At 35.6% G+C, this 13,562-nt stretch overlaps 1 protein-coding gene across 9 annotated transcripts in view; it reads left to right on the top strand.

The window, feature by feature from the left end:
* Positions 1–13,562, top strand: part of NALCN (sodium leak channel, non-selective) — a 363,838-nt gene that overhangs the window by 166,330 nt on the left and 183,946 nt on the right. For all 9 annotated transcript variants that reach the window (XM_024348325.3, XM_001149573.6, XM_009427188.5 and 6 more), the window contains one exon: positions 11,251–11,418. In XM_024348325.3, coding sequence (XP_024204093.1) covers positions 11,251–11,418 — 168 coding nt within the window. The remainder of the gene's footprint in view (positions 1–11,250; positions 11,419–13,562) is intronic.

Genomic DNA, 13,562 nt, shown 5'->3' with positions numbered 1-13,562 from the left:
CCTTTTTGCTGCCAATATTGTTTATTTATAACTTTCTTTTTTATAGAAGTAAATGACTTCTGATGCTAACTACCTGGATTTTAGACCAAACTTCACAGCACAGAGGCACAGTCCTCTACAAGATTACCCTTACTTGAGATACTAACTGTAAGCTCAGGGGTTTCCAGGGCCTCCCTGACATATGACATATCATATGGCTAATATGGTTGATATGACATATGACATATCATATGACATATCAACAGGCTAAAAACTCGGGGGTTTCCACTAGCCTTCTCAAGTTTGATAATTTGCTAGAATGACTCATAGAAATCAGGAAAGTGCTATACTTCTGATTACATTTTTATTAAAGCAAAAAGGTTGCAAATCAGAGCCAGCCAAAAGAAGAGATGCAGAGAGAAAGGTCTGGAGAGTCCTACATGTGAAACTTCCTGTTTCCTCTTTTCATGGAGTGAGGACATATCACCCTCTCAGCACATGGATGTGAAACAATATTCAGAGTGCTGACAACCAGGGAAGCTCACCTGAGCTTTGTGCTGAGGCTTCTGATTGGAGTTTCCTTAGGTAGGCATGATCGCTGGAATCACTGGCCATGCACACAAGGTTGGAGTTTCTGACATGACCAGTGCTCATGAATGATCTCATTGCCATAAACTACCAGGGTCACCATAAATAACAAAGATACCTATCAATTGGCAAATTCCAAGGATGTAGAGGCTACTTCCCAGAAACTTGAGACAAAAGCCAGTAAAATTCTTTATTTTTCATTCAAAGAACCAGCTTTTAGTTTGGTTGATACTAACAGTTTCTAATGTACCTGAAATTATTGGTTCGTTCCCAATATTTTGAACTATTAAGTCCCTTTATTTCTTTGTTTTTTAAATTTCTCCTCTCATCTTTATTATGTTCTCTTTTTCATTTATCTCTTTGGTCATCTTAAACTTCTTTGAAAATTCTTACTGGGGTTCTCTGGGTGGAATATAAATCATTCTATTATAAAGATACATGCATGCATATGTTCATCGCAGCACTATTCACAATAGCAAAGACATGGAATCAACCCAAATGTCCATCAGGGATAGACTGGATAAAGAAAATGTGGTACGTATACACTATGGAATACTAGGCAGTGATAAAAAGGAACGAGATCACATCCTTTGCAGGGACATGGATAGATCGGGAAGCCATTATCCTCAGCAAACTAACACAGGAACAGAAAACCGAACACTGCATGTTCTCACTTATAAGTGGGAGCTGAATAATGAGAACACTGAATAGCTGAACATGGACACAGGGAGAAGAACAACACACACTGGGGCCTATCAGGAGGTGGGGGGAGGGGTAGCATCAGGATAAATAGCTAATGCATGTGGGGCTTAATACCTAGGTCATGGGTTTATAGGTGCAGCAAACCGCCATGGCACACATTTACCTACGTAACAAACCTGCATATCCTGCACATGTATCCTGGAACTTTAAATTTAATTGAATTTAATTTAAAAAAATAAAATAATGAAAACAACTAAATGATGGTGAAAAAAAGTTTGACAAAATTAATTTTACTGAGAGTAAATTCATAGTTTGAATTTTAGAATTGTGTTTTCTTTCTCATGAGATTTATTTAAAATCTTTGCATGCTGCCTCATTTGGCTTGGGAGATTTTCTTATTTCTCTCCCCCTCCCTCTATGATCACTTCTACTTTCTTAGGGATATTGTAGTTGCCTTAACCTTGACCCTGGACCCTACCATCCAGAGCCAGGTTTTTAAGTGTCATTTGGAGAATGCTAGCCCCTTGATATGGGTGATATCACAGTTCTTGTCACTAGTCTATAGTCCATAAAATATCTTGTTCTGATTTTTCAGATAAGCTGATTATTTCTCCTCCTGCCTCTGGAGACCTGCAGCTGCCTATAAGGTCTTAGCCTTGGGTAGTTGGTCTCACTGTCCTTTCCTTAGCAGAGAAACCCATTCTAGTCCCTGTCTTTTCACTATGAAGGTTCTCATCTTTACCTTATCTAAGGTGCCTTAGTCTCCTCACCCTATAGGAAGCAATTGAGTCCAACATTGCCTGATTCTTGACCTAGCATATGTTTCTTTTGCATTTCTGGTCAACAAAGAGGTTAACCTCGTTTAGAATTCCTTCCTGCCTCTTTGGTTTCCTGTTTTTTCCTTTGATCACAGTATGTTTGAAACAGAAGGGGTTTCATAAATCATGAACTCATTTTGCCATCTTGCAGGGAGTCTTCTTTTCTAGAAAAGTGATTTCTGCATTCCTCTGAAGACATTTGGTTTTATGGTATTTGTTAAAATGAAAAGTCATTTATTTTGGCCCCAACAAAATCTGACACACACGTTTGAGTTCATTAATCATAAAAAATGGCCAAATGCAGAAAATAATCAATCTTGCCATAGCAGCAGTCTTTGACATTATTGTTGAGTTTAATTTCATTTTCTGGGAAACTTCAAGTAAATAGGTTTCTTCTGACAATTACTTTTTGTGTGTGTTTCTAAAAGATCTGGACATTATCTTGTTAGGTAAAAATATAATACAATAATGACAATCTGGACTTCTCAACCATCCATCTCAAAATTTGCTCTTTATAACATACTGATATACACTGTAAGCTAAGAGTAGGTGATTTACAGACAGCTCCAGACTGATACAGGTAATCAGTAATCACTTTTTGTTGTTATTGAATCTGAATTTCATGTAAGAGAATGGGATTGCCTGAACTGATTTTCTTGTGAGCTTTGTCCTGTAATCTTCCTTTGTGATAAATATGCATTTTTTTCTCATGATATCCACCATGATTCTTTGAAATTAGAAAACAGAGACTGCAACACAAATATTAGATAACACATTTCAAATATCTTTCCACTCATGGGCAATGTCCATCTCTACTATTTTATCTCACAGGCCTGTGTTTACGAGATTAGTTAAACTCTGCTGTTGTTACTGGTAGAGGGTCTCGACTGCAAGTTGTCCAGGTTCTTGACGTTTTGAATAAAGAATTGGACAAAACGCACAGCAAAGCAAGGAAAGAAAGAAGCAAGGAAAGCAGAGATTTATTGAAAGTGAAAGTACACTTCACAGTGTGGGAGTGAGCCCAAGCAGCAGCTCAAGGGCCCCAGATACAGAATCTTCTTAGGTCCAAATACCCCCTAGAGGTTTCCCATTGGCCACCTACTTGCTGTTCACCCATGTAAATGAAGTGGTTGCCCGCAATCAGAGGCTGAGGTGAAGTTACGAAGTTACATTCCTAGGCAAGTGTCTGGTTGGGAAAAGCAACCGATCAGAGGTACTTTGAATTATCCATCTGCCGCACAGAAAAGGTGGGGGTTTGCAAAGGGAGTAGCCCCTGGTCCTTTTGCTACTCAGGCATGGAAAGTTAGGGTTTTTCTTTCAATTTAGTTCTAAGAAGTCAGTGTGAAGTGGACTCAGGTTCCCTGCCTCCAAACCCTATTCCCCTGACTCATTATGGCGACATCAAACCAGGTATATCGGTTGAGCATGCATTCTTAACAGGGAGTAAAATCACCTCCGAAGGGGTAAAAATATGTTCTTAGTTGGAGGGTAGAAAATTCTCACTCTTTTATAATGCAGATTGCCATGTAGACCAAATAACCAAAGTAGAGTATGTAAAAAGATATACAATATGGTAGAGGTATCAAAACTCCATGAGGTGGTGATTAAGAACAAAATCTCTAAAAGACTTCTTAGAAGAGGTGATTAAAAGACTTCTTAGAAGAGGTGATTAAAAAAAAAGATTGGGAAACACTGCTTTGGTGTATTTGTAAGAAGAAATAAATATTTATCTTCTTTTCTATGCATTGTTTCTAAGTTTTCTTAAAGTAATGCAAAAAAAAAAAAGAAAAGTTTATTATACTCTTACAAATTTTGTCTTAACTCTTAAAAAGTTAAGTTTTAACTTGTAGGTACTCACAAAGGTGGAATGCACTGCAGAATATGAAACAGAAGAAGGGTCCCAATGAGACCTTCTTGGTGCAGGGGCTGCAGACTGAGGAGGGCCAAAGCAGTGGAGGGCTGCCAGGCTAAGAGTGACAAATGGAAGCCACCGTTCCACTTTTCCACAGGCTGCCTGCTGAATGCCTGGGATTTGCAGAAAGCTTTGAGATTGGACACCTGTACAGGTGACTTTGGTGGGAGCCCTCCAGGCAACTAGGTTCTGCAGAGACCCCAGTCGCCTTCTCCCTTTTAGATGGCTCCCAGCATGCCCCTGGCAAATTCCACCCTGTCCAGCTACCATCAAGGTTGAGTTCACTGCAATAATCTGGAGCTGCACATTGAGAAGTGGTTACTAGAGCTTGCCTCCACTGCTTCTATTTTGGTTCTTCTGAACTATTATAGTCCTCTGAATTTAAGTCCTATACCAAACCCCATAACCTACACTGAAATACTTAGTGATCATTTAAACTAATTTGATTTTCCTAATCACCTTCTTTAAATCCTGACACAGTTCTTCTCTATGGCAGGATAACCCATACCTTCAAGTTAAGTTAGGCATATTTTTATGTGCATTGTTTTTCCATAAAATGTTATCACTTTGGCATGAATATTTCAGAGAGCTAGAGTGTTGGCTTGTAAAAGTTAACAAATTATGTTCAAAGCAAGCCATTTGATTGCAAGAGAATCTGGAATCAGGAATTCTAGGGGAAAATCAGTGAGACTATAGATATTTAAATATAATCACATAACAATTTGCTAAATCTTTTAGTGCCTTTTAGTGTCTTTCAAAAGAATATCATTTTCCCACAGAGAAAATTGTAATGCAAACAGATCCAGCTGCATATTTTACTATAAATTATGCTCATTTAAACAGTTCATTCCATCTGTCCTTTTGATAATATATGCAGTTAGTAAGGTGATTAATTGTATGTATACATAATTAGACAATCTATTGGAATATCTTTCAGGCATTCATTAGTAGTTTTCTTTTAAAAAAACACTTTAAAATGGATCACCACTCTTTTTTTTTGGAATGAAAATCTCAGTCTTCACCTCTCAGGTGAAGGGAGAGATGATGTCATGAGTGCCTATTACTGCTTCCTCTGCTAATACAGCAACCAGGTCAGGCATGTGGATGGGACCTTCATGACACATCAATTTCAGTTTCTCCTGAGACTCCCTAGTATCCATAGGAGAGAAAACAGGTTCAAGTCTTCCCCATATCATTGCAAGGCCAGAACTAAGAAGCCTGTGCTAGAGAGGAAGTACCTCTCGCAGGACTTGCAGCAAAGTCTGAGTCCTCTGGTCCCCTGAGGCCACTGCTCAGGGCAGAGAGCATTTCATTTCCTGCAGAGGAGCTGGACCTGCCTGCATGCTGCTTGTGGTCCAGGAGCAGTCCACAGAGTCCTGTGGGTCTCAGTGGGCCAGGAAGGGAAGCTCACTAGAGACTGAATTACACCAGGTGGAGAAGGGGGTCAATAAATGACTCCACTCATTTCTGGGAAATCCTGTCACCAAAAAGCCTTCTTCAGATGTTCAGCAAAGGAGCTATGGCTTTTCAGGTCTTTCGCCTCCATAAACTATGGTGCCCTCTACTACCCCTCGTTTGCCACTGCTTAAGATAGCATAAAAGACAAATGACAATTACATCAAAAACATGTATCCACGGTGAAGGAAAGTTAACTCACACAGAAAGGGAGACTCAGAAATTGAGGATGAAACTCAGAGAATCAAGACAAGTGTCTAGTATAGAGATTTCCCAAGCAAGTAGAATTGATGAGAGAGAGAATACTTTGTTGTTGTTGTTGTTGTTGTTGTTGTGTCTCAAGAAAAAGTAAGCAGGGCACACAATACAATTTCTGTAACTTCAACTAAAAATGTCCAAAAAATGAGTTAAAAAAGGGCATAGTCCTTCAGAGCTAGTTTTTAATATGGGAGATGAAGTAGGAAAAAATAACTCAAAAAGTGGTAGAGATATAATAATAAGGGCAAAATAAAATAGCCTATCCACACAGCTATGAATAATAGGAGTCCCTGAAGGAAAAAGCGAACAGATAGAAGAAAAGTTGTCATAAACAACGGAAGAAAGCTTACCTAAATGAAAAAAAAAAAAAACATAAATCTGCAAACTGAAAGAGCTCATTAAATTTTAGTGAGATTAAATGAAAATAGATGCTTACTCATGTCCTGGTGACCTTCCTAGGTTGGAAGCATAAAGAAGTAACCTTGTTCAGCCTGTAAACAGGCGTAAGTAACCTGAAAAAGTAAAATAAATGTATTGTGCAATGGATGACTCATCTACAATACTGGAAAGTGGAAGGTAATGAATCAATATACATAGACTACTGAGAGAATAGAACTGCAACTACAGAATCTGTACACAGACAACATGTTCATCTGTCAGTGTTAAAAATGCATTTTATATATAAAAGGACTAAGAGAGCATAAAACCCTTTATATTTATTTGAGAAAACTACTTCAAAGTGTGCTAATCACAAGATAAGTAAATTGCAATCTCAATGACTAGACAAAAGAAGAGAGAATTGATGGGCATTGCATCTCAATAGATAATAATAAATATGTCAAATAGGGATCTTTGAAAAAAAGAGAAATGATAACATTCAAGAAACTAGTAATAAATTTGTAAATGATTTCAGCAAAACCAGGACTTAGGAAAGGGTGTGATATCAATGGAGAGTGGGATGGTAGAAGTGTACTATGAAGTTTGCAGATGTGTGGGGTGGAGGGATGAGTGAGCCAGAAATTTAGTTGTGAAGCAATAAGAAAAAAGCATTGGTTTGATGTCTAACCATTGAGAATTAAGCCAGGAGATTAGAAAAACCAAGTCGAGTGTCCAAATTAATAAATAGGGAAAGAAATTAGCAAATAGTTGACCAAGTTAAAAAAAGACAAGATAAGGTTAAAAATGAAACAGCAATGACATAAAATACACAGGAAGCGTAAGACCAAGTATAACTTTGGTACATTTTGTTTGAGCAGGTTGAATTTTCTTATCAAAAACCCTAGAAAATCTGAGTATGTTTAAACACAAAATAAAAATTTTACACTGCTTATAGGAAGCACATACAAAGTGGCCCTGCAAGGTAGCTAAAAATCATTTCTACCAAACACTTAAAATATTAAAACGTTTTAAATGTTCAGCGAGTGTGCAAAAAATTAAGGAAAATTCTTGAGGCCAAAAATTAAATGTGACGTGAGTCCAGAATACCAGGTGGGCCCCAAGGCAGTGGCTGCCCTGAGGACATTTGCAAATCCTTGTGACCAGAACTTGCCGTTTTCAGGAGTGTGTCCAGGATGGAAGTGACTAGAGGCCTGTGCAAAGTGAAGAGGCAGAAGAGAGGCCCCACATAACATCAGGAAGGAAAAATCCCATCCCTCAGAGGGAAAGGCTGGGATCATCATTCTGGACCTTGACCCCTGGCAGATCAAAAATGTTATCTCTGGCCGGGCATGGTGGCTCACGCATGTAATCCCAGCACTTTGGGAGGCCGAGGTGGGTGGATCACTTGAGGTCAGGAGTTCGAGACCAACCTGGCCAACATGGTGAAACCCCATCTCTACTAAACATACAAAAATTAGCCAGGCATGGTGGCATGTGCCTGTAATTCCAGCTACTCGGGAGGCTGAGGCAGGAGAATCACTTGAACCTGGGAGGCAGAGGTCGCAATGAGCTAAGATTGATCATGCCACTGCACTCCAGCCTGGGTGACAGAGTAAGACTCTGTCTCAAAAAAAGAAAAAAAAAAGGTTATCATGTTATCTGTACTGAATTGTGTAAGACAGCCTGCCCACTCGTGGGGTTGGAGCTCAAAATCCCATTACGTCCAGAATCTGAGAAACAGCAGCCAAAAGTTGATTTAAGGGGGACCCAAATTTCTAAGATGACCCAGGTTCCCTGGAAGAACCAATTCTTTCTGGAAAAATATGTACCCTAAATGCAGGTCTTGAAAATCTAGAGACAATCAATGATTTCCTGGCAAAATACAAACTGCCAAATTGATGGATGAGATAAGAAACCTGATCTGAACAGCACTGGACAGCTTTGCTCCACCATCACCAAAAGGCCTGCGCCCATGAGGGTTTCCTGGTGCTTTCTGTCTACTTTTAAAGGTGTGCTAATTCTTATTTTATTTCAGAAATTATCATACAAAAGATAAAAACTGTACAGTACGAATTATAAATCTAGCATAATCTTAGCCAAAACCTGATAATGATATACTAGTAAAACTATAGGCCAATTTCACATAAAACAGTAACTGTGAAAATTATAAATAAAATATATTACCCAATAAAATCCAACATGTTAGCATTATCATCTAGAGTTTTTTTCCAAAAATAAATAAATGGTTAACATCAGGAGCTCTTCTGATATATTTCATTGCCTCAGTGAATTAAAGGTTAAATCCTTTGAAGGAGAATAGGAAGAAAAGGAAAGTCTTTAAACATGATAAAAATTAATCACCAAGACTCATTTCAACCACTATATATGAACGCTGAAGAAACTTTCATTGAAAACAAGGAGCAAGTTATGGATTCCTATTATTACCATTTTGTATTTAGCAACCATTATATAACTGTACCTTTATAACTAATGCATTCATATGATTAGCTCCAAAATAAATCTTAAAAATGAAATAATCTTATTTTATTTCCATATGAAATTGTGCACATTTCTATAAAAATCATGAGACTTCATGAAAAATATTAGAATTAATAGAAGAATCTAGTAAAGTGGGTACAGAAGGTCAATATAGAGAAATCAATAGCTTTTCTTCCCACTGGAACTAACTGGGTAGAAATAGTAAAAAAGAAAAAAATACACAGATAGAGAGAGAGAGAGAGAGAAAGAAAGATAGGATATTTAGGATATTTATATGGAAAAAAATTATTAAAGAACATAAAATACAGTTCAAATAAATAGGAAAAGAGTGCATTCCTGGATATGAAGACTAGTATTAATCTTCTTAAAGTTCTATTTTATATGTAAAAGGTAAAGAAAAAATCATAAATTTGTAGACATATGTGAACATGTAAATTTTATGTTTGTAGCACTAACAATATCAAAGTTAGAAACCAGACTGTTGGCTAGGGAAAAAATGTTTGCAGTATATATAGCAAAGATTATTGTCCTCAATATCAACAACTCCCAAAACGCATAAGGAACACAACATAACACCATATAATAGTGTCAAGGTTACGAACAGTAACATTTAATTACTTTAAAAAGAAATTAAAGTGATTAATAAACATATAAACAGATGAGCAACAATAAGTTTGATTACACTGATATTGGCATGGATTTGAGACAAGAAAACTTTCCTGTATTGCTGAAGGGCAAATGATTTCTTATAATATTTTGAAAGTAATCACTTTAATATTTTCTAAATTTAAAACACACAAATCTGTCTTTGCCCCAGCAATACCAACTTTGGAAATCTATTTATAGATATGAAAGCCTCAATAAATACTTGTATTGAGGGAGGATGCTTAGTGCAGCCTTTTTATTGAAGTAGCAATGTGCTTAACCACCTTCCTGATGATTCCTGCAAATACCACCCATCAATGAATTAGTAGAGAAAATGTTGAGTTACATAAACATTGAACACTATGGGAAACTATGCAGCTGATAAATAAAACATAGGACCTATATCCCTTAATCTGGAGGGATATCCACGATTGTTAGTGACTCAGAAAACAAGTTGCAGAGTGATATATAATATTCCTGCATACCCAAATCTTTATCATTCACAGTTCACGTAACTTTAGGTAATACCAAGAATGCCTAGTTGTCTTTAGAATTTTTTTTCTTTCCAGAGTAAATACCTGTCACATTATTTTTAACAACTTCATAGAACTGTATGTAATATTTATACATAATAATTGTATAGAAAGTATGAACTTGACAGAGGACAATGACATCTTTAAAATTAGGAATAGTGCTTTCATAAATTGTAACAATTGTTTTTACATCTCATGTAAAAACATGTAATTGCAAGCCTGTTTCTGTGATCGCATATGTTTGGATGAAGAAGCAGATGAAGAAGGAAAGAATATACATGACATTAACATGAAATACCTGAGAAACGTGGGCAAGGGAGTTCATCCACGTGTTTTGTGGACTTAAGATCATTTCAAATTTAAAATATATTACCTTGTTATGTTTTTTAAGGAGGGAAATGGCAATTAAAATTAAAAAGCAACTAGAATCTACAGAAATGGTAGATTTGAGAAGTGATGCTAATTTCCTCTTCACATCTAAATTAACTATCTGCAGTGCCTTTAATGTTTCATTTCTTAAAACCCTATTATTAAAACTGCATTTTCCCCACATGTTCCATGTGTGAGTGGAAGAAAATCCCTTCTGATACTCCACATTAGTCTAGAAAAAGAGAAGCAAGGTCTGCTATATTCCTATCTTCAATAAATCATGTAGTGTCTTCTCAGAGGGACATATTATGACTAATCCCAGTAGTCACCCTCATAGTCTTTAATTAGAAGTTAATCTTCTATTGCAATTTTTAATTCCAGTTGCAATCTCCTTTACAAAATGAAAATTCTTGTTCATGGAACATGTAAAGGAAATAACATGCTGTCTTTATGTGTGTGTTTTATAATATTGTTATTTGGAATAGTAAATTCATAGAATGCATGTGAGAGATTAAAAGATCAAATAAATGTGTTAATATACTAATATTGATCATTAATTTTATTAATATTGAAGTAACATATTGATTTATTTGCATAGGCACACGTAGATCAATTGCTTGGTATGAAATCACAATTTCTCTTTTGCCATGTGGCCTAAAGCATAAAGGAATAAATGATATTTTAACTTTTAAATTTTAGTTTAATTAGGTTAATAATATGTAAGTTGTTATTTTATAATATGCCGTGTACATTAAATAAATTTTATCTTAAAAAATACAACATACAAAAAAATTCAGCCTTTTGTGTACATAGAAAGTCTTTAAATAATAATGGTTTTAAAATAATATCAAATATAGATAATAAAGAAATAATGCCACTCACAAACATTCAAAATCGTAACATGTTTTTATAATTGTTTAAGATTGTTTTGGTCTACTGTGTTCTAGTTGGTATGTTTCAAATGCATTCTTAAAGTAAAATGTCATTCTTGACCTTATGGGGCACCTTAGTGTATGTGATAGTGGCAAAAATTCATACACTGACAAATATGTGAAATAATTTAGAATAAATTATAGTTCTAAATTTCTATTTCAATGTTTCTTTGTTTCTCTAGGTGGCTTTTACAGTACTTTTTGATTTGGAAGCACTTCTGAAGATATGGTGTTTGGGATTTACTGGATATATTAGCTCATCTCTCCACAAATTCGAACTACTACTTGTAATTGGAACTACTCTTCATGTATATCCAGATCTTTATCATTCACAATTCACGTACTTTCAGGTAATACAAATAATGCCTCTTTGTCTTTAGAAATTTCTTTATTTCCAGAGTAAATACCTGTCACATTATTTTAACAACCACATAGAATTATATATAATATTTATATATAATAACTATTATGGTAAGTATGAACTTGAGAAAGGCACAATGACATCTTACAAATTAGAAAAGTGCATTCACAAATTGTAACAATCGCTTTTTAAAACTCCTGAAAATTCACAGGAACAATGTAGATGTTTTACTTACTTTTCCTAAATTAGCAGTATATAGATACACATATTTTTATATATGGATAACATATATCCATACATGCGTATCAAATTTTAAACTACATAAGATGTTGGCACAAACTTTAAAGACTAGGAAACATTAATTTAATCCCAAGTGTTTCTCTTCCTTGTCGATAAGGCTAAGTGTTTGCTCAACAATGGTTTATAATGAAAATATTAAAGGTTTATAAAACTTACCTTTACAGATTGTGATTAGTCATACAGTATTATTTATAAATGCCTGTTACTTACTTCATGATGGCACTTATAATTCTTATTCAACTTGTAATAATTGGATATCTTTTTTTAAATGTGATATATTGAATCACATTGCTTTCTAATTATGCAATAAACAGTAATTATTAGTTACATTCTTTGTTATTATTGAATATAGCAACACGCTCACTGTCCTGGTAAATACTTAGTCAAAATGATAAAATATGTCTACATGGTATTCTAGTCAAAAACACCTCAAATATAGTCATTTTCCTGATTCAAACTTGGTCTTTTATTTTTTATTTTATTTTATTTTATTTTTTATTTTATTATTATTATACTTTAAGTTTTAGGTACATGTGCACAATGTGCAGGTTAGTTACATATTTTATTTTATTTTATTTTTTATTTTATTATTATTATACTTTAAGTTTTAGGTACATGTGCACAATGTGCAGGTTAGTTACATATGTATACATGTGCCATGCTGGTGTGCTGCACCCATTAACTCGTCATTTAGCATTAGGTATATCTCCTAAAGCCATCCCTCCCCCCTCCCCCCACCCCACAACAGGCCCCAGAGTGTGATGTTCACCTTCCTGTGTCCATGTGTTCTCATTGTTCAATTCCCACCTATGAGTGAGAATATGCGGTGTTTGGTTTTTTGTTCTTGCGATAGTTTACTGAGAATGATGATTTCCAATTTAATCCATGTCCCTACAAAGGACATGAACTCATCATTTTTTATGGCTGCATAGTATTCCATGGTGTATATGCGTCACATTTTCTTAATCCAGTCTGTCATTGTTGGACATTTGGGTTGGTTCCAAGTCTTTCCTATTGTGAAGAGTGCCGCAATAAACATACATGTGCATGTGTCTTTATAGCAGCATGATTTATAGTCCTTTGGGTATATACCCAGTAATGGGATGGCTGGGTCAAATGGTATTTCTAGTTCTAGATCCCTGAGGAATCGCCACACCAACTTCCACAAGAGTTGAACTAGTTTACAGTCCCACCAACAGTGTAAAAGTGTTCCTATTTTTCCACATCCTCTCCAGCACCTGTTGTTTCCTGACTTTTTAATGATTGCCATTCTAACTGGTGTGAGATGGTATCTCATTGTGGTTTTGATTTGCATTTCTCTAATGGCCAGTGATGGTGAGCATTTTTTCATGTGTTTTTTGGCTGCATAAATGTCTTCTTTTGAGAAGTGTCTGTTCATGTCCTTCGCATTTATATAATTTATCATGGAAACACCAGAATGTGCATTGATTGTTTTCTAAATAGATATTGTTAAATATTTGGGAAATAAAATGACAGTAGAATTTTAAAGAAGTAATTTTGAGAAACAGGACTCTAACCCCTTAGGAAAAAGAACATGCATTGCAACTTTATTGATTTTATTTATTAGTAATACCAAATTATTATTTTCAGAACAATATTCACTTTAACTGCCAGATCACAGGTAACTAGACACTTTTAGTACCTGGGGGAAAGGACATGCAAATATAATTCACAAAAAGTAAAAAGCAAAACCCCCTACAAACCCAGGCAAAAAGCTGAGCCCTTGTAATCACAGCTAAGCATATTGAAACCACAGAGGGTTTTCATAGTTCAAGCGCTCACTTCCCTCAGCATCCGTGGATGTAAATCTCT

Source organism: Pan troglodytes, chromosome 14 (assembly GCF_028858775.2).
Source record: "Pan troglodytes isolate AG18354 chromosome 14, NHGRI_mPanTro3-v2.0_pri, whole genome shotgun sequence".
Lineage (NCBI taxonomy): Eukaryota > Metazoa > Chordata > Mammalia > Primates > Hominidae > Pan > Pan troglodytes.
The sequence above is the reverse complement of the archived record's forward strand: the minus strand, read 5'-3'. Positions and strand labels throughout refer to the sequence as shown.